The following is a 19,840-nucleotide window of genomic DNA, read 5'->3' as shown; positions in this document are numbered from 1 at the left end:
GTTCCCCGCAGGGCTCCCCACGCTGCGGATAGCAGCCTGCCGCCTGAGGCAGACATCGGCCAGCCCCACAAGCTCGGGGGACAGCAGGGAGGCGCAGTGCCGTTCCTCGACCTGGTTCGGTTTCCCTGACCTGCTTTTGGGGGGAAAATAAAGGGAAATTTTTTTCCTTTATTCCCCCCCCCAAAAAAAAACTAGGTGCGTCCTATGGGACAGAGCGTCCTATGGGACGAAAAATACGGTAATTGTTTTGCTTCAAGTGCCAGGGTACTAAGGACAGAATTGCAAGGGGGACTTGAATATAGTTGAGACCCAAGAAAGGATCTCTGCCACTCTACTGAAAGCCTTGAGATCTGAGAGCTCATCTGTCTTGGATGCTCTGGTTGAGATTCCTTCATTGTAGGGGGTTGGACTAGAGGAAAGCTGAGACACCTCAGTCAGCAGAGCTCAGAATCGTGGGATTGAACCCCACATTGGGCAAAAGATTCCTGCATCGCAGGGAGGTTGGACTAGATGAACCTAGTGGTCCCTTCTAACTCTACAATTCTATGATTCTACTAACTCATACAGTGGTGCCTCGCAAGACGAAATTAATCCGTTCCGTGAGGCTCTTCGTATAGCGGTTTTTTCGTCTTGCGAAGCAAGCCCATTGACAGCTTAGCGGATTAGCGCTATTAGCGGTTTAGTGGCTTTTAGCGGATCTGCTGATAAGCGGCTTATCAGCGGATCAGCTGATAAGCGCCTTAGCAGCTTAGGAAAAGGGGGGGAGGGGAAAAAACCCGCAGGAACTCGCAAGACATTTCATCTTGCGAAGCAAGCCCACAGGGAAATTCGTTTTGCGAAGCGCCTCCAAAATGGAAAACCCTTTCGTCTAGCGGGTTTTCCGTCTTGCGAGGCGTTCGTCTTGCGGGGCACCACTGTATAAAGTTAGGATATTGGTTGATTTTGCTCAGTATTGGCAGCATCTAACAGTGTATGTTAGCAAGCAAGTTGTCTGCCTAACTTAGGTGCCAGTGTTTCAGCCGGAGAGCTGTGTTGGTTACTTTCCTACTCAATACTGAACGTTAAACAAGGCACTGAGAGCCCTGGAATCTAAGACGCTACCAAAGGAAAGAATTAAAAGGAACTAATAAACACTTCTTGAAAAGGCTGATGAATCAGGCTTCTTCAGCTAGATAGCAAGGGTCATCAGCGCAAGGTCTCATTTGGACTGGTGGAAATAACACATTACTGTATGAAGGACACACGTTGAGGTTATTGCTAACGATTGGCGATGCACGTATCTTCTGAAGGGGAAGGGAGAGGCTTAGTTTAGAACCATGAAATTGGAGCTGAAGAGAAGGGAAAATAGCGCTGAATCCAGAAGGCAGGACAGAGCAAGAATATTGGGGATGGGAGCCATGCAGAACAATTAAATCTTATGTACCAGAATCATCTGGTGTTAAAGACAACGGAGGACACAGCCAATTCATTTCAATTCAGGTCTTGTTTTTGTTTTGCTTACTATCCTTTTACATTGCTCGTTTACATTACGTTAACATGTTTTCACTGTTTTCATCCGCTCTGCATACTTTGAAGAAAGGTGTAGAAAGCTATTTACACCAGGCCAAGCTATTTGTTCATGTAGACCTGTATTGTCTACCTTGACTGGAAGCAGTTCCCCAAAACATCAGGAAGAATTTTCCAGCTACCTGATCCTTTTAACTGGCGGTGCCACGTATTGAACCTGACACCCTATGCATGCGACAACCACTGCGCCATGCATCACACTCTAATGATGGGATTATTAGTGGAGTTCTTCTTGCTTACCTTCATGAAGGCTAGAGACATGGGTTGTTGTTTATGGCTTTTAAAAACACAACACCTCGTTTCTCTGGATGTGAAATCCTGATAGCCAACACTCAAGTTTCTGCACAACTCTAAGGTGATGTGGTAGAGTTACGGAATACATGTCATTCTTGGTGGAGGGGGAAAGGAATACTTACCGTATTTTTCGCTCTATAAGACGCATATTTCCCCCTCCAAAAATTAAGGGGAAATGTGTGTGCGTCCTATGGAGCGAATGCAGGCTCCATGGCTTCAGTGATAGCAATGCGAAGCCTCAGAAGTGTAGTGGGAGCACTCGTGCCGCACTCCGGAGACTTCGGGTTGCCTTCACTGAAGCCTGGAGAGCGAGAGGGTTCGGTGCGCACCGACCCCTCTCGCTCTCCAGGCTTCAAAGATAGCCACCTGAAGCCTCTGAAGTGGAGCGGGAACTCCCGCTGCGCTCTGGAGGCTTCGGGTTGCCATCACTTAAGGTGAAGGCAATGTGGGAGAGGAAGAGCTGCACAGCGCCCCTTCAGCGAAGCGGGAGGAGAAATGGAAGGGGCTCCGTTTCTCCTGCGGCTTCGCTGAAGGGGCGATGCGCAGAGAGGGGGGAGAATTTTTTTTTTGTTCTCCCCCTCTAAAACAAGGTGCATCCTATGGTCAGGTGCGTCCTATAGAGCGAAAAATACAGTAAAAAGTGGGGAAACTGGGATGAGGGGGGAAAGGAGATGATCACTAGTCTGGCTCTGTTCTGTGATTAATTCAGTTTCACCCTGGCCTACTGCCCCAAAGGACTAACCATCAACATAAAATGGACAAGGAGCAGGAAGTAATGCAACAATGGAAGATGACTAAACTTCCTAAATGCCTGGAAAGGTTGGTGTGCAGGAAGGCTAACCATCAAATGGGAAGCTTTGTGGCCTGGAGACAAACCGGGAATCAAATATAGATCTGGATACGTATTTTCCCTTCACATTTTTGAAAAATTTATATACAGATCATAGCTTACCTTTGTTGATTGTGCTTGAACAGTGAACGTTTCTGGTTCAGAGAAGTACTTTTGATGGCTGATCTTTAGAGAAAACTGCCCATTCCTACATGAACACCCAAAGAAGGTTATATAAATAGATGTTGCTTTTTGATAGGAATACAGGTGCACAGCATGATTCATCGACTACAGCAGAGGAGTTGTACAAAAAAAAATTTTTTTAATGCTCAAAAAGGGTGCTAAACCTTTTTGATCGGTGATAATAGCAGACTAGAAAATATCAACCTTGGAAGTGTTCATTCTGATCTGTCAGTGCGGAGGTTATATGACATTGCCAGTGAGTGGTTGCTATTCTGCACTTTACACAGCAATTTCCCATCACATTTCTTACTGTACTTTTTGCAGCTAGAAAAAGGATGGGATGATTGCCCTTGAAAGTGAGAGATAACAGCCAAATTTTGCTGGAATAAACAGCCCATCTGGAAGAGCCCCTTGTGACCACAGCCAAAAATGGCTCTGCCATAGCGCCTTCAAGGCTGCATGCGTACACTGAGATTTCACCAGGCACTGCTGTCGTATTTTCAAAAAGAAAGACTCAAAAAGAAATGAGTCTTAAGGACCAGAAACTTGCATGTTCTTAAATAAAAACTGTGATTCTCAGACCATTGCAGTCTGTACTTAGTTTAGTCTCAATTTCTGCACTTGTGCCCCAATCATATATCTGGTGGTATCACTTCAATTCTAATCTTTCCCTTCCTATTATTATTATTATTATTATTATTATTATTATTATTATTATTATTAAATTTGTATACAGCCATATACCCATAGATCTCAGGGCAGTTCACAACATAAAGTTACTATATAAAAATCACAAAATACGTTGTAAAAATAACAAAGACAACCTGATAATCCACCCTTCTACAACACATCTAAAAGGGCATTGGATATCAATCAGCCAAAGGCCTGGTTAAAGAGGTACGTTTTCGCCCGACGCCTCAAGGTGTATAATGAAGGCACCAGGCAAATCTCCCTGGGGAGAACACACCACAAGTGGGGAGCCACCAAAGAAAAGGCCCATTCTCGTGTTGCCAGCCTCTGGAGCTCTCATGGAAGAGGCACACAAAGAAGGGCATCAGAAGATGATTTCAGGGTCCAGGTAGGTTCATATGGAGAGAGGCGGTCCTTGAGGTATTGCAACTCCTACCCCATCCATCCACACAGATGTAGAGCAACTTTCCCATGCTATTCGGAAGTACCCTTGGATAACTTCCTTGCACTGACAGCAAGAGATGTAAGGAAGCAGCAAATCACCTGGATTTCTTCTTATCATGCATGAAACGAACTCTCTGCCCCTTCACATCTTCCATGGTGAAACGGTCGCCCTGGCTCAACTCTGTCTCTTTCCCATTTGCCACAATCAGCAGTCTGCCGTTGGTGGGAGGGTCAACCACATGAAACAAGAAACCTTCTCCATCGCCAATGGGGCCTTGCAACTCCAGGATGGAGAGGTCAATGGGCTTCACCTCACCAATTCCTACCTGGAGTGAACCATTTGCCCTGAGAACAGGAGCCTGCATGACAGCTAAACCAAAAAAACAAACAAAACAAAACACAGTTAATATGTAGACCTCGGCCTTTATTTCGCTGAAGATTTCTATATACCTTTTAAAGGTAAAGGTAAAGGTACCCCTGCCCGTACGGGCCAGTCTTGACAGACTCTGGGGTTGGTGCGCCCATCTCACTCAAGAGGCCAGGGGCCAGCGCTGTCCGGAGACACTTCCGGGTCACGTGGCCAGCGTGACATCGCTGCTCTGGCCAGAGCCAGAGCCAGAGCCAGAGCCGCACACGGAAACGCCGTTTACCTTCCCGCTGGTAAGCGGTCCCTATTTATCTACTTGCACCCGGAGGTGCTTTCGAACTGCTAGGTGGGCAGGCGCTGGGACCGAGCAGCGGGAGCGCACCCCGCCGCAGGGATTCGAACCGCCGACCTTTCGATCGGCAAGCCCTAGGCGCTGAGGCTTTAACCCACAGCGCCACCTGCGTCCCATATACCTTTTACAGAGCAGCTAACAAGAGCATTGTGGTCAGTTGCAAAACTGACCACAATGCTTCCCCTGCCCATCTGCAACACAAAAAATACACAACACCTTATGTCCCATTTTTAAAAGAAAAAAACCCAGCAGTTTTCTAGATCTCTCTTCTGCCTTAAGTGAAATACATAGGTTCGTTGCAGTAGAGAACACCAGAAACGAGAAAGTTGGATGTTTTTTATAGTAGCAAAGCCACTAATTTTAGGTAATATACCAGGAAGTTATACAACACACATATATTGAACTACAATTCCCATGGTTCAATAAGGTTGAGAAAGAGAAATGGATCTGACTGTTAAATCAGATTACCTGTGGTGTAGCTTGATTGATTGATTGATTATTATTACATTTCTATCCCGCCTTTTCTTCAAGTCACTCAAGGTGTCATACGTGGTCCTGCTTTTTATCGCAACAACAACCCTGTGAGGTAGGTTGGGCTGCGAGACTATGACTGGCCCAAGGTCACCCAGCGAGCTGGATGGCCGAGTGAGGATTTGAACCTTGGCTCTCTCAGGTCCTATTTCAGTGCTCTAACCACTACACCGCACTGTCTCTGATCACCAGCCCTCCTCTCAACCCATGAGGTTCACTGTTACCTCATATGAACAGATGGGAAACTGTAAGTGAGAGAGTGACCCGCAGTACCCAGGTGCCAAGGGGAGCGTTATGGGAAAATACTCACTTTCACACTCTCTGCTCCAGGGATTTCCATAGAAACCATGGCTGCAGTCAGAGACACAGCGGCTTTCCTGCAAAAACGTAGTGGAGTCGCAAACTCGGCACCGACTTGATTTGTCGCATTCCAAACATCCTTTGGGGCAGGCTAGCATGAAAAGGAAAGGAACAAGACTTTCAAATAAAAATCAAATGCTACCACTGCTGTTTTCTAGTCATAGAATCATAGAATCATAGAGTTGGAAGAGACCACAAGGGCCATCGAGTCCAACCCCCTGCCAAGCAGGAAACACCATCAGAGCACTCCTGACATATGGTTGTCAAGCCTCTGCTTAAAGACCTCCAAAGAAGGAGACTCCACCACACTCCTTGGCAGCAAATTCCACTGTCGAACAGCTCTTACTGTCAGGAAGTTCTTCCTAATGTCTCGGAAAACAAGGCCACAACTGTGTTATTACTTTATTAATGGTCAACAAAATAAGAGTCCAAGCACAAACGGCTTGTTGAGCCAACATTGCCCTGAGCGCTGGGGGGTGAAGGGCAATGCAACCAACAGAACTCTCAGACTATAAAATCTTCTCATTCATTTCAGGAAGCACACATTCCTTTACATGTGGACACCAGTGTCTGGGCACATGAGCGCATGAATACACACACACACAAAGTTTCAGATCACACTTGATTGTGCCTCAGGAGCTCCTAAATCTGTGGTTGGCTTTGCAGTTAAGCTCACTAAGCAGCTATTGTTATAAAGAATTACATTGTCTTAAATATGAAGAATGCAAAGGAACACATCTCCACGCTTTAACAAAAAGGGAGCCTGCGTCTTCAACATTTTAAAATTGGCTCCAGTTAGTCGCTTCCAGATAATCTGTTTATTGAGCATTCTTCCTGATTTCTTTGCACAGTGTTTGTGGGGAGTTTATACAACGCTACCACTTTATTGAGGATTCACTCTGATTCACTTGTGAGGCTAAATGATGTTGCATCAAGCAATTGTTATCCCACAGCCTCCAGTGCATATCCCTGTCACTTTTCTTACTGCAAACCTACCCCTCCCCAAAACACATTCTTTTTTGTTGCTCAGGAGTGTCACGTTTGCCAGTATGCCGCAGAATCCTACTCACAAAATAATGCCCCAAAGAAATTATTATGAAGGCCTGGGTGACCTGGAGGGTTTGGATGAGAAGGCAAGGATGTTTAGGCAGGATTAGCAAACCGTAGAACACTAATAAAAAGGTAAAGTAAAGGTACCCCTGCCCGTATGGGCCAGTCTTGACAGACTCTGGGGTTGTGCGCCCATCTCACTTAAGAGGCCAGGGGCCAGCGCTGTCCGGAGACACTTCCGGGTCACGTGGCCAGCGTGACATCGCTGCTCTGGCCAGCCAGAGCCGCACACGGAAACGCCGTTTACCTTCCCGCTGGTAAGCGGTCCCTTTTTATCTACTTGCACCCGGAGGTGCTTTCGAACTGCTAGGTTGGCAGGCGCTGGGACCGAGCAGCGGGAGCGCACCCCGCCGCAGGGATTCGAACCGCCGACCTTTCGATCGGCAAGTCCTAGGCGCTGAGGCTTTAACCCACAGCGCCACCTGCGTCCCAGAGAGAACACTAATATATTTGGTTAATTATTTTGTAAGATTCCTCCATCTCGCAATTGTAAAAAGCCTCAAGGTAATTTACAAAAGAAGCATGAGCAGCTTGGACACCTGTGGCCAAGAGGCCGTCTGGTGCGAGCAAAGTTCAGTTGAGTTAGAACTTCCAAAAGCCAGGTATAAATCCACTTAAAAAAGATTCTTCACCCCTCCTTCCCTAGTATTATCTATGCCAGGCTTCCTCATCCTTGGCCCTACAGATGTTTTTGGCCCATGAATCCTAGCTAGCAGGATCAGTGGTCAGGGATGATGGGAACTGTAGTCTCAAAACATCTGGAGGGCCGAGGTTGAGGAAGCCTGATCTATGCCAGCTGGCAGCAATTCCTAGAAATCTGCCAGGGATTGAGGCCCAGCCCTTCACGGCCTAGGACCCTTGTACCTACAGGACCGCCTCTCCCGGTATGCCCCACGGAGGACCTTAAGGTCCATAAACAGCAACACCCTAGAGGTCCCGGGCCCTAAGGAAGTCAGATTAGCCTCAACTAGAGCCAGGGCCTGTTCAACACTGGCTCTGGCCTGGTGGAACACTCTGTCTCATGAGACCAGGGCCCTGTGGGATCTGATTTCTTTCCGCAGGGCTTGTAAGACAGAGTTGTTCTGCCTAGCCTTTGGCTTGGAATCAACTTGATCCCCTTCCCCTCTTTCCTCTTTCCTTTCTCCTTCTGTGATGGAACTCTTATTTGGGGACTTCCCTGGCTTTTTTCTGGCCCACGCAGGACCAGTCTGGCCTTGGTGAAGATTTGACGTTTTCATCCCCAAAAAGTTCTTGATTTGAGTTTCTATTAAAATGAGGCTGCATTTTAATGTTGTATTTTAATCTTGTTTTTAAGTTGTATCTTAATCAATTGTTTTATATCTGGTGTTAGCCGCCCTGAGCCCAGTCTTGGCTGGGGAGGGCGGGGTATAAATATTATTATTATTATTATTATTATTATTATTATTATTATTACCATGGAGCAGAGAGTGGCGGCTGCTTCAGGCGACAGAACTGGGGAGCGGGGAGCAGAGGTTGGCTGTTGGAGGACAAATACGATGGTGGACACTGTCCTGTTGCTAGTGTTGGAAGTAGCTTCCTTATTTGGAATGGGAGGGAAGGGAGGCTATCTTCTTCCTTGGAGGTTTTTAAGCAGAGGTTGGATGGCCATCTGTCATGGATCCTTTAGTTGAGATTCCTGCATTCCAACCCTACAATTCTATGATTCTATCGTATTCTTTGCCTGAGGCAGCAAAATGTCTTGGGCTGCCCTACTGTAAGCCACGCATATTCAGAGAACGAGTTCTCATCCCGAGATGAGTACAAAGTAAGATAAAGGATCGGAAGCTCTACTACAGCTCTTTGTGTCCTAAAGGTAAAGGTAAAGGGACCCCTTACCATTAGGTCCAGTCGTGGCCGTCTCTGGGGTTGCGGCGCTCATCTCGCTTTATTGGCCGAGGGAGCCGGCGTACAGCTTCTGGGTCATGTGGCCAGCATGACTAAGCTGCTTCTGGCAAACCAGAGCAGTGCATGGAAACGCCGTTTACCTTCCTGCCAGAGCGGTACCTATTTATCTACTTGCACTTTGATGTGCTTTCGAACTGCTAGGTTGGCAGGAGCAGGGACCGAGCAACGGGAGCTCACCCCGTCGCAGGGATTTGAACTGCCGACCTGCTGATCAGCAAGTCCTAGGCTCTGTGGTTTAAGCCACAGTGCCACCCAGTTTTCAGAGACCAAGAACATCAACAGGTTTGGTTAAGTGAAGCACATAAGCTGTAATATTATTTTATCCAGCCCATGGATTCTCGAGTCCTCTTTTTGCTCAGGCTACTTACCTGTGAACTCAAGTGTGTTTTAAGCTTTAATCCCCTCATTGATATTCACCTGAGCACCTTTGCTCTCCGTGGTCTGCATAAAACCGCTTCCCACATGTCGAGACGCACTGGGATCCCATGAGGAGAAACGGGGATTCACAGCGGGCACATTCACTTGGGGCACGGCACTGCAGGCAGCGGTCATCATCACATCCTAGAAAACACGCGCAAATAACTTAGGAATGAATTCCTCTAGACCTAAATGCAGGGCACAGTTCTGTATCTCGTGATCTGATTACACCCTGACCAAGGCAGCACACACAGTCAGCTCATTCTGTCCTTACAATACTCTCGCAGGGCATGGCATGTCCAAGGTCACACAGTGAACTCTATAGCTGAGCAAGATTTTTTGTTTTTTATATAATTTTTATTACATTTTCTGTTTTACAATTTAGAATATTCATTTAAGCAACCTTAAAATATCAAAAACTTCCCTTCTTCTCTATCCATGGTTCATTTTGCATGACATAAACCCCTGCATATTTTATATAAACCAAACCATTCAGTATTCCATTATTACATCCATCAAAACAATCCCCCCCATATATGTATTTTTAAAAAATTCCAATCTTCTTTAAACCTATGTTCTTCTTGTTCTCTTATTCTGTGTGTTAGGCCTGCAAGCTGCACATATTCCATCAGTTTAAGTTGCCATTCTTCTTTAGTTGGGCCCATGCTCGTCATCCATTTTGGGGCTAACAAAACACGGGCCGCAGTAATGGCATACATAAATAACCTTTTTTGACACCTGGGAAGCTGAACAAGAATTTGCACTTGGATTGTCTACATAGAAGCCCAACATTCTAGCTACTGCGGGGTGTACAAGTGTGCGTATGCATGTGCATGCATAGACACACAGAGAGAGAGACAAAAATATTGAGTATAATAGATGCTACTGCATGATTAGAGCTGGCAGGACAGAAGCCACTCAACACAAGCAGACAGCGCTGGGTTCCTAGCTCAAGTGTAGGTGGACATTGCCTCAGGTTCCCAGTTTTTGGCCTTAGGAAAACTCATTCAGGCGATGCACCAGCTGGGCATGTTTAGCCTGGAGAAGAGGAGGTTAAGGGGTGATATGATAGCCATGTTCAAATATATAAAAGGATGTCACATAGAGGAGGGAGAAAGGTTGTTTTCTGCTGCTCCAGAGAAGCGGACACGGAGCAATGGTTCCAAACTACAAGAAAGAAGATTCCACCTAAACATTAGGAAGAACTTCCTGACAGTAAGAGCTGTTCAACAGTGGAATTTGCTGCCAAGGAGTGTGGTGGAGTCTCTTTCTTTGGAGGTCTTTAAGCAGAGGCTTGACAACCATATGTCAGGAGTGCTCTGATGGTGTTTCCTGCTTGGCAGGGGGTTGGACTCGATGGCCCTTGTGGTCTCTTCCAACTCTATGATTCTATGATTCTATGATTCCTGTCATCCTTGGGGTGTGACATTCCTGCAGTCTCTCCTGCTCCACAACTATGCAGGAGCATGTGGCTGCAGAACAGGCTACAGGCCCTTTAAATAGTGCAAACAGGTCTCCCAAGGTGGAGCCACTGTAAGGTCCAGACATGTCAACTTTTTAAGGCTTCAGATGACTCTTAAGCCTTTGCTGAGAGAGCATCTTCCCAAATGCAGATATAAGGTCCTATTGGGAGCTGTCCAGGGTGCTGATCTGCCTGGACCTGGACAGGGCTTTGTATCCATTACCACTTTCCTTCAAGATCCCAAGCCTCAGAAGAACATTATAGATATATGCCAGCTTAAATGCCATTGTAGGTCTTGAGGTGACAGCGCAAATTTGCGGCGAAGGTTTTCTGAGTAACGGGCTCTTTACTGTTCCCGTATGTCCTAAATCACAACAGACAGGCACTGTAAACCCAAAACGCTGTAAGCATAGCATGGATCACATTGACAGGTCTCATTTGAAGGCAGAACTGGCACTCCGAATAGGATACCTCTGTCACTACAGTCAGATGGTGTCAGGACCAGAATTCACAGATTCAGACCATGAATCTGGAGGCTGAGGTGTGTCAGGAGGGGATTCACTCAGGAGAGCCCACCACCAAGCTCAGGCCAAAGTGAGGAATTACAGGGACACAAGCCCCTGAAACATCAGTAGGTTGAAACAGGTCATATAGCAAGCTCTGAACTATAGGAAAGTTTCCAAGCTTGACTTTCTCTCTGGTATCAGTAAGAACAGAAACCTGTTGTTGCTGCAGTTGATGCTCCCAGTTCTAGCCACCGAGCAAATCTGTCCCACTTCTCATTTGTATTAGTATTATGTATTTCACATGTACCCCACTTTCCTCCAAGGAGCATACACGGTTCTCCCCCTCCCCATTCTAGACTCACAACATCCCTGTGAAGTAGATCAGATTGAAAGACTAACCCAAGGCAGCCCAGTGGATGAGCAGAGATATGAACCTGGGTATTCCAGGTCCTAGTTCATGACTCTCACCAACACACCCAACTGGCTGACTTTGCTCCCTCTCACTTTGCCTTGGGGAGGCCCTTAATCCAGGCTTGCCTTCTCCTTGTAACCTGTTCCCTGACTTGGCAGCAACCTCATTTGGCAAGTAGAGGCACCAGGGCAGGAACGGAGAACCCAGGTCCACAGGTCAGGAAGATTTCACCCAACCCTCTTAAGGCTCCCCACCTCTACACTAGTGAATCATGGGATTTTTGTCTATCCACAAAGTGGGAAGTAACAGAGACAGGATGTTTGTGTTACTGTGTTCCGTGAAGTGGGACTATTGTCCTTTGTTCTTTTTCTCTTTGCTGTCTGATGCTAGAGAGAGAGGGAGCCATGTTGCAGTGCTCCATGTGTGTTTATATGTAAATAAAGTAGATCAGACAAAATGCTAAGTTGCTGAGGTCTGTCACGCAAGCTGCGAAGACTCTGAGGATCCCTAAGTGTGCTAATGTCTGTTGGCATCGGTCGCTGTGATGTTCGAGCAGAAGAAAGCTTTTGAAGCTCCTGAACGATCGACCAGGAGGGAGGGAACATGCCAGTTGGGCATGTGTCTCTGCCAGGGTCCTACTCAAGGGTAGGATGAGCTCCTGACAGTAATCTAATCCCTTGGCACTGCCACTCACTACATTAATACTGCCTCCTTATATCGTGCACATGCATGCACCACATACACCGAGAACCTCAGTCCCAATGGCCAAATCCAGCCCACCAGACCTCTCTGTTTGGTCCTTGAGTCTCTACTCCATCCCACAGGGCACAAGAATGACTTTGGCTGACTGGGAAGCCTCCTTGAATTGCGATAATGCCTCTTCCTCACCTGGAAGAAGGATGGGGTGGAAACCTCTGACTTCTGCCTTACAGCAATGCAGCCTACTCTACACAAATAAGAGTCAAAGAATCATAGAACCTCAAAAAGTTGCCAATGATGGAATGCTGCCCTTGAGTTGTAAAAGATCTCTTACCCCAGTCATGGACTGCTACGTTCCCGTGAAGGGACGTGGACAGCACAGCAACTGTTTGGCATGCCCTTCTCACCAATGAGGGACGCGGGTGGCACTGTGGGTTAAACCACAGAGCCTAGGGCTTGCCGATCAGAAGGTTGGCGGTTCAAATCCCCGCGACAGGGTGAGTTCCTGTTGCTCAGTCCCTGCTACTGCCAACCTAGCAGTTCAAAAGTACGTCAAAGTGCAAATAGATAGGTACCGCTCCAGCGGGAAGGTAAACAGTGTTTCCGTGCGCTGCTCTGGTTCACCAGAAGCGGCTTAATCATGCTGGCCACATGACCTGGAAGCTGTACGCTAGCTCCCTCAGCCAATAAAGCGAGATGAGCGCCACAACCCCAGAGTCGTCCGTGACTGGACCTAGTGGTCAGGGTTCCCTTTACCGTAACCTTTTATTCTCACCAATGAGCTGATGGGGAAAGACATAGACAAGACATAGCATGTGCTTTCCCCCCTCTGCTTTTGCCCTTTACCACCCAGGTCCAAAGCAAAATCTCGACTGGTCTTGCAAAGTGGCAGAGAACCATCCCACCGTCTTGTCTCAAATGGGCGCCCAAGACACCATCTGTCCAGCAAGGAATTAGTGAACTTCTATAGCAGTATCTGACAGAGGTCGTTTGTGGACGGCATCCTCGAGAAAGGAAATAAAGTACACTCACCCTGCAGGCAAAGGAGCAGAGACTTACTTTGGCAAGTGTCGGATTCCTTGTAGAAAGCAGGAGGGCAACGCTCCACACAGGAACCTTCGTGGAGAATGTATCCCTCCATGCACTGCAAGCAATCGGTGCTCTGGGGACCACTGCAAGCGTTGCAGCTCCAGTCACACTCTGGAATACAAAGAAGGAAGAAAATACACACACATCCTAAGCAAAGCCCACGGTCTGCTCGGCTTCCACCCACCCATTTTAACATACCAAACGGTACTGACTGCAGATGCATTGAAGGGCAAAGAAAGAACAGCGGAACAGATGCAAGGCAGGAGAGAAAATGCCTAAGGAGATGTTCTTAGAATAACACAGATCTTTCTCTGGGGTTTAACATTTCCCAATTATATTAAACATGGACACAGGAGGCTGCTTTTCAAAGGTCCAGCCAGGCAGTCGCAACGGCTGCTCCCTCAAGGTGCTTGCAGTTGCTGTCGGTCGACACTGCTCCATGGTGTCTCCTGCCACGGTTAAACCGTAAATCTCTTATCTTCCACTCCTGTGGACTTCTGGGATTTCCCCGCAAGCCCTGCTAATTAAGCAGGCCGAATCAATGACGAAGGTGACATTGCCCTGAAGTCAAAAGGAATTTCGGAAGAGAGCGTGGCAAAGTTAATAACAGGGAGGCAGGGACATCTCAGCCGCACTGCTCCAGGCAGCTGCTGGGTACCTCTTGGGAGATGCATGCAATAACTGTGAGAGAACCACGCTACTGTGAAAAGAGCTGAGCATTTATTCAGCACCAACAGAGCGCCAAGTGCTATACATCAGGGGTGGGCTTAAGAACCTAAGAACAGCTCTGTTTGATCCAACCAAAGTCCAGCATCCTGTTCTCAGGGAGGCCAACCAGAAGGTTATGGGATGCCTGTAAGTAAGACCAAAGAGCAACAGTCCTCTCTACACCTGCAGTTCCCATCAAAGGCTTACTGCCTCCATCTAGCAGTCAGAACTATCAGATCTAATCTACTCTTTAATAGGCAGAAGGCCTTCTCAGTAGTGGCGCCCGCTATGTGGAATGCCCTCCCCCATCAGATGTCAAGGAAATAAACAACTATCTGGCTTTTAGAAGACATCTGAAGGCAGTTTTTAATGCTTGAAGTTTTATTCTGTTTTTAATGCTTGAAGTTTTATTCTGTTTTTAGTGTTCTGTTGGGAGCCGCCCAGAGTGGCTGGGGAAACCCAGCCAGATGGACGCGGTATAAATAATAAAATTATTGTTATCATTTAGTAGAACCTAATGATCTATTAACCAGGGCCATGTGTATAATTGTGAAAGTAATAGTAATGCGGTTAGAATAAAAGACAAGGTGCCTCTGAGCATTCTGAGATTAGGATTTTGTTTTCAGCACCAGAACTCAGCTGAACTCAACCTCCAGTCCTTTCACACAGAAATCTGTTCCTGGATAACTTGCTCCATTCCAGCAGATTAATTTCAGAAGAAAAAGCTGCTTTCTTGCTGCTTAAACCTTGGGTGATCTACTGCTAATCACCCAGAGATGTTGTCAGGAGACCCCAGCCTACCTTTCGCAAACCCCTGCTGTGCAATACAGAGAAGTGAAGTGGATTACAATCCCCAGGATGAATAGAGGATGGGATATTGGTGAAGGAAGTGGCGATGGAGGTGTGGAACGGGAGAGAAGCTAGCACAGGATATAGCAATCACAAAAGTCCTGGAGGAACACGGTGGCATAGAGATAGAAGCTGTCCTAGTCAGGTGTTACACAGACCCAGATAGGATGTCCAACATCATTCTAACATTCATTAATTTTACAATATTTCTGCAAATAATCTTTAAATTTCTTCCAGTCTTCTTCCGCTGACTCTTTTCCCTGGTCTCGGATTCTGCCGGTCATTTCTGCCAATCCCATATAGTCGATCATCTTCATCTGCCATTCTTCCAGAGTGGGTAGATCTTGTGTCTTCCAATATTTTGCAATCAGTATTCTTGCTGCTGTTGTAGCATACATAAAAAAAGTTCTTTGGCACCAATTGGCCAACCATGCCCAGGAGAAAGGCCTCCGGTTTCTTCAAGAAGGTATATTTAAATACCTTTTTCATTTCATTATAAATCATTTCCCAGTTTCAAATGCCACAGTTTCAAAGTCCCATAAAGTTACTTTAAAATCCTAAGAAAGTTACTTTGAAATCAGAAGAAGTCCAGAAACACTGTATCTCTCTCGCAGAGCTGGTTTAAAAGTCTTTAACTTTCACTCTAGTTTGAGGCAGGCTTCCCACTGATCGGCTCCCTATTTAAAGGCAGTCCGTTCCCAGGGTTTTGAGGCAGCGGGAGTTACTTTCTTTCCCCCTTCTCATGCAGGTATAAAGGTTTAAATCTTCCCCCCTCCGCTCCTGCAAACTGGGGGGGGGGGGAGAGAACCACTTTTTGGTGTTGGATTTTAAGCCTTTGCAAAAAAGAAAGTCTTTCAGGATTTCCGCTTTAAAGTCTCTTTGCTTTGATCTATCTACAAGCAGGGGAAGCAGACTTCCTGTTTATGCTTTCCCTTTTCGGCACCGAATTTGTCCAATTTGTTTCTCCAATTAGTTCAATAAGCCTACTCATGGGTAGATGCTTTAAAGTCCAATTGTTCAGGAAAAAGTCAGCGCTCTCCGGCCACAGCTGTGCAGCTTCACTCCACGAAAGAAGCAGTCGACTCTCAGCACCGCGCCGCTCACTCCGATCCATTCCGAAGCCTTTAAAAAGGCTCTTTCGTGGTTCGGAGGGGGCGCAAATGGTGCCCGCTGAGTCCCCACGCTCACAGGCTTCACCCGCCTGTGATTCTCAAGGGTCCCTGCTTTGCTGCAGCGACAGGATCCGATCTCGTGGAGCTGGTCCCTCCGGAGCTCAGAGGGAATCCGCCATTTGCCAGAGGCGCCAACCCGGAAGTCCCCAGCTCAGCACTTCTTTTGAAAATCCTGAGCTCCTTCTCCAATATACATCAGGAAAAAATACAGCCTGGCGAACTCCGAAAGAATTATTTTACATTCTAGGTTAACTTGGGAATCAGGGTAGGAATTTAGGATTATAGATGGATGTCAATTTCGGTTTCTTTCCGTTTCTCCCCTTTTCAGCCTTAAGTTCGGCTCTCTGCATTTCTCCATCGGTTTGTGTCTTTTTAAAAGCCACCATGAAAATTCATCAGCATTTTAGTGCAAATTTCTCCTGATCTATTTGTATGCAACTTTAGCAGTTCAAAAGCACGTCAAAGTGCAAGTAGATAAATAGGTACCACTCCAACGGGAAGGTAAATGGCGTTTCCGTGCGCTGCTCTGGTTTGCCAGGGGTCAGGGGTCCCTTTACCTTACCCTGATATGCACATTTTTGCAAACAATTTCCCCAAATGTAATGCATTTTTGCATGCTACTTTCACTAACTTGCCCATTTCTAATGCATGCTTCCCCCAATAAACACATTTCTGTACATCTTGTTCGGTTAGAGAAGTGCATCACAAAATTCAGAGAACTGCGAATTTCAAAGAGAAACCTGTTTTGGTTCCTGTGTTGTTTCAGGAAGTGCAAATTAGGACGTTTCATATTGAAATGGGAACTGAACTGAATTTCTTCCCCACCCCTAATTAGGATAATAGTAAAAATTAGCAGGTTGCTGTATTCTGTCTGGGGCCAAGGGGGGAAGAGCTGTCCTTCTTGACTCCCCCCTGATTTCACTGCCAAACAGTTTGCAGTGAATTTTGAACTCCACACATCTCTATATGATCATATCCTGCTGTGACATGAAAGTGTGTCTAGAGCCTTTTACGAGTCCTGGGATCAAGTTCCTTAGTTTTAACTTTCTTCCACCTTGGATAGTTAAAAAGAGTCCCAGTGTTTCAGGTTAGTTAATTATACAGCAAGCCTTCTGAGGGTGATGCACAGTAATCTTTGATGGTGGTGCATTTGCAATGTAGCTTTATACAAATTTAATAAGTAATAATAACGAAGGTATGAAGAGGGAAGGAAGAAAATATTCACATTGGGCCTGATTTTCTTCCTCAGAAAACACAAATGTGGAACCGGCAGCACGTGGTGAAGGCTTGTTCCTTCAAAGCTCTCTCCTGAAATATGTATATTCAGCCTTGCAATATTTATAAATCAGAGAAAACTCCAGCAAATATACAAAATCTTATATAAATGTTAAAGGGGAGGAGGAGGGATTTAGCAAATTAAGCTCACCCATCGTTCGACTGAACCACTAGCTGAGCAAATGGCAAATCTTGACCCTCAGAAGGGAGTTTGATGGCTCACTTACTCAATCATTTACGAGGGAAGGATTTGCAATAATCTTGTTTTTCACTGGGAGCAGAATCCCATGAAAGCAGATAACCAGGGGAGCGAGGGAAGAGGCAAAGGGTGGGAAGGATGGGGTTTGGAAGGAGAGAGTGAAGAAGGCTTCGCTGTGACTTTAACTAGACTCTTAGCCATTGTTACTGTGATCCAAGACGAGAACATCTCTCTGTTTCTTTCACCTTTGCAGGTCTTGGTGGAGAAGTCCAGGTAATACTGTGGAGCGCAGCTGTCATCCTGGCATTCGCCAAAGAGCAAGACGTGGGACGGGTCTTTGCAGGATGTGCAGCGGGTCCCCGAATCACAGCTCAGGCACTGACTACTGCAAGCTGTAGAGGAAGATAAAAAGCAGGATGACTGATCGCAGTTATTTTTAACGGCTGGAGCACAATCGCCACTAAGAACACGAGCTGGGAGGTCTCCGGTTTAAAGCAAGCTTCAGCCACCAGCCCGAGACAAGCCATTATCTCTCGGCCTACCCATCTGCAATATGGGAACAATAAGTTTCTGAAATGCTAGAACAATGATGATTGACTGAGCTATTGTACTTGGAGCACTTCAAACAGCTACAAAACTATGCAAAGTGAAGAAAAGTGGCTAGGGAGAGGTTGGGTGGACAAAGAGAAAGAGTTATTCAATCCTGCAGTGCTACAAACTCCAACTATCCTGTCCAACGCTGAGTCCAGACCACAAATAACTTTACCAATGGGTCAACAGCTATTCATACACACACACACAAAAGTTTCCCCTCCTCCATGACACAGAAGTGAATAACACATACAGGAAGAGAGGTATGTAAAAGGTAAAGGGACCCCTGACCATTAGGTCCAGTCGTGGCCGACTCTGGGGTTGCAGTGCTCATCTCGCTTTATTAGCCAATAAGGGCCGGCATACAGCTTCTGGGTCATGTGGCCAGCATGACTAAGCCGCTTCTGGCGAACCAGAGCAGTGCACGGAAATGCCGTTTACCTTCCTGCTGGAGCGGTACCTATTTATCTACTAGCACTTTGATGTGCTTTCGAACTGCTAGGTTGGCACGAGCAGGGACCGAGCAACGGGAGCTCACCCCGTCGTGGGGATTCGAACTGCCGACCTTCTGATCAGCAAGTCCTAGGCTCTGTGGTTTAACCCACAGCGCCACCCGCGTCCCTATAACACATTAAGGAAGAGAGGTATGTACTTCTCTGTGATTTTTGTGAGTCATCTACTGAAACCCTTCCTCAGTTGCCCTTTCCCTTGGAAATTCAGCCACAAGAGAGATGAATTCTTCAATGAGGACACCTGGGCTTTAGCACAACCCTACCCAAAGAGGCCCAATTCACACCCACACAACAATTCTTTCGGCGCCACGATAAAACATTTTTTTTAATTTGCCCAGGTGTTTCAAATGCTCTCCATACTCCTAAGCCTGCATAATGGTCTAATCTGCTCTCTTTTGTCATTTATTTCTGTTGTTACTGCACTATGGTATAAATAATTTATTATATGTCTATTTCACTGCCCTGGAATCCAAGTCGGATGAAAGGTGCCGTACAAAGCTTTTAAATCAATAAATATTGAACCATTTCTTGTTGCCTCCTTTCCATCGTCTCCCTCCAAGGTGGTTCAAATGTTTTGAAAGTTCATGCAACTCTCTTATGAGGTGAGAATGTAGAAAAGGGACTGTTTCTTTGATTAAAACAGCCCGCATATCAGAAATTCCCTGCATGAAGAAAGCTAGCACATCAGGGGAAAGGCCTGACATTAAATAGTCCAGGTGGACTATGCTACATTACCTTGCTAAATGTTTGAATAGATTCCCATTGAAGAGCCAAGAATGGAACTATTAGAGTTAATGCAGCTCCAGGGTTTTCGTGTCTGGGTATTCTTTGCCCCTTAAGGGCACACAAATCTTCATCCACTTCCCCACAACCCTCCATCTAAAAACTCTTATATACCTAATTTTCTACGCTGAATCATCTGACTCATTTTGTGTCACAAGCCTTAATTAATTCACATTTGCAACACATCTAAGAAGCTGTGTGGATTAACAGAGTGAAGAAGTAGCTAATAATTAGATGTTTGATGAGGCACATTTGCAAAACTCAAAATATACCAGTGACACATTATTCAAAATGACAAAGAAAAGGCAAAATAAATTTGCAATGTAAGCTAGTTAAGACAGAGCTGTCTTTACACTGCATGTCTTATTAACATTACTTATTAACATGAAGTGTTGTTTTTTAAAATGCAAACCTGTTTTGTGAAGTGTCTTAAATATAAATGTTAAGTTAATTCCCCCATTTCAGCTATTTCTCCCTGCCCCTTAAAAACTCTCCCCCCCACCCCAGTTTTGGA

At 46.1% G+C, this 19,840-nt stretch overlaps 1 protein-coding gene across 2 annotated transcripts in view; it reads right to left on the bottom strand.

Annotated features, from left to right (window-relative positions):
* FRAS1 (Fraser extracellular matrix complex subunit 1) overlaps window positions 1-19,840 on the bottom strand; it is a 386,075-nt gene that overhangs the window by 116,539 nt on the left and 249,696 nt on the right. For both annotated transcript variants that reach the window (XM_079990647.1, XM_079990648.1), the window contains exons 22-27: window positions 17,686-17,832; window positions 13,208-13,348; window positions 9,070-9,213; window positions 5,567-5,707; window positions 4,106-4,376; window positions 2,813-2,897 (exon numbers count right to left, since the gene is read on the bottom strand). In XM_079990647.1, coding sequence (XP_079846773.1) covers window positions 2,813-2,897; window positions 4,106-4,376; window positions 5,567-5,707; window positions 9,070-9,213; window positions 13,208-13,348; window positions 17,686-17,832 — 929 coding nt within the window. The remainder of the gene's footprint in view (window positions 1-2,812; window positions 2,898-4,105; window positions 4,377-5,566; window positions 5,708-9,069; window positions 9,214-13,207; window positions 13,349-17,685; window positions 17,833-19,840) is intronic.

The sequence above is a fragment of the Podarcis cretensis genome, assembly GCF_951804945.1.
Source record: "Podarcis cretensis genome assembly, chromosome: 9".
In the NCBI taxonomy this organism is placed as follows: domain Eukaryota; kingdom Metazoa; phylum Chordata; class Lepidosauria; order Squamata; family Lacertidae; genus Podarcis; species Podarcis cretensis.
This window is presented reverse-complemented; position numbering and strand designations above follow the sequence as displayed.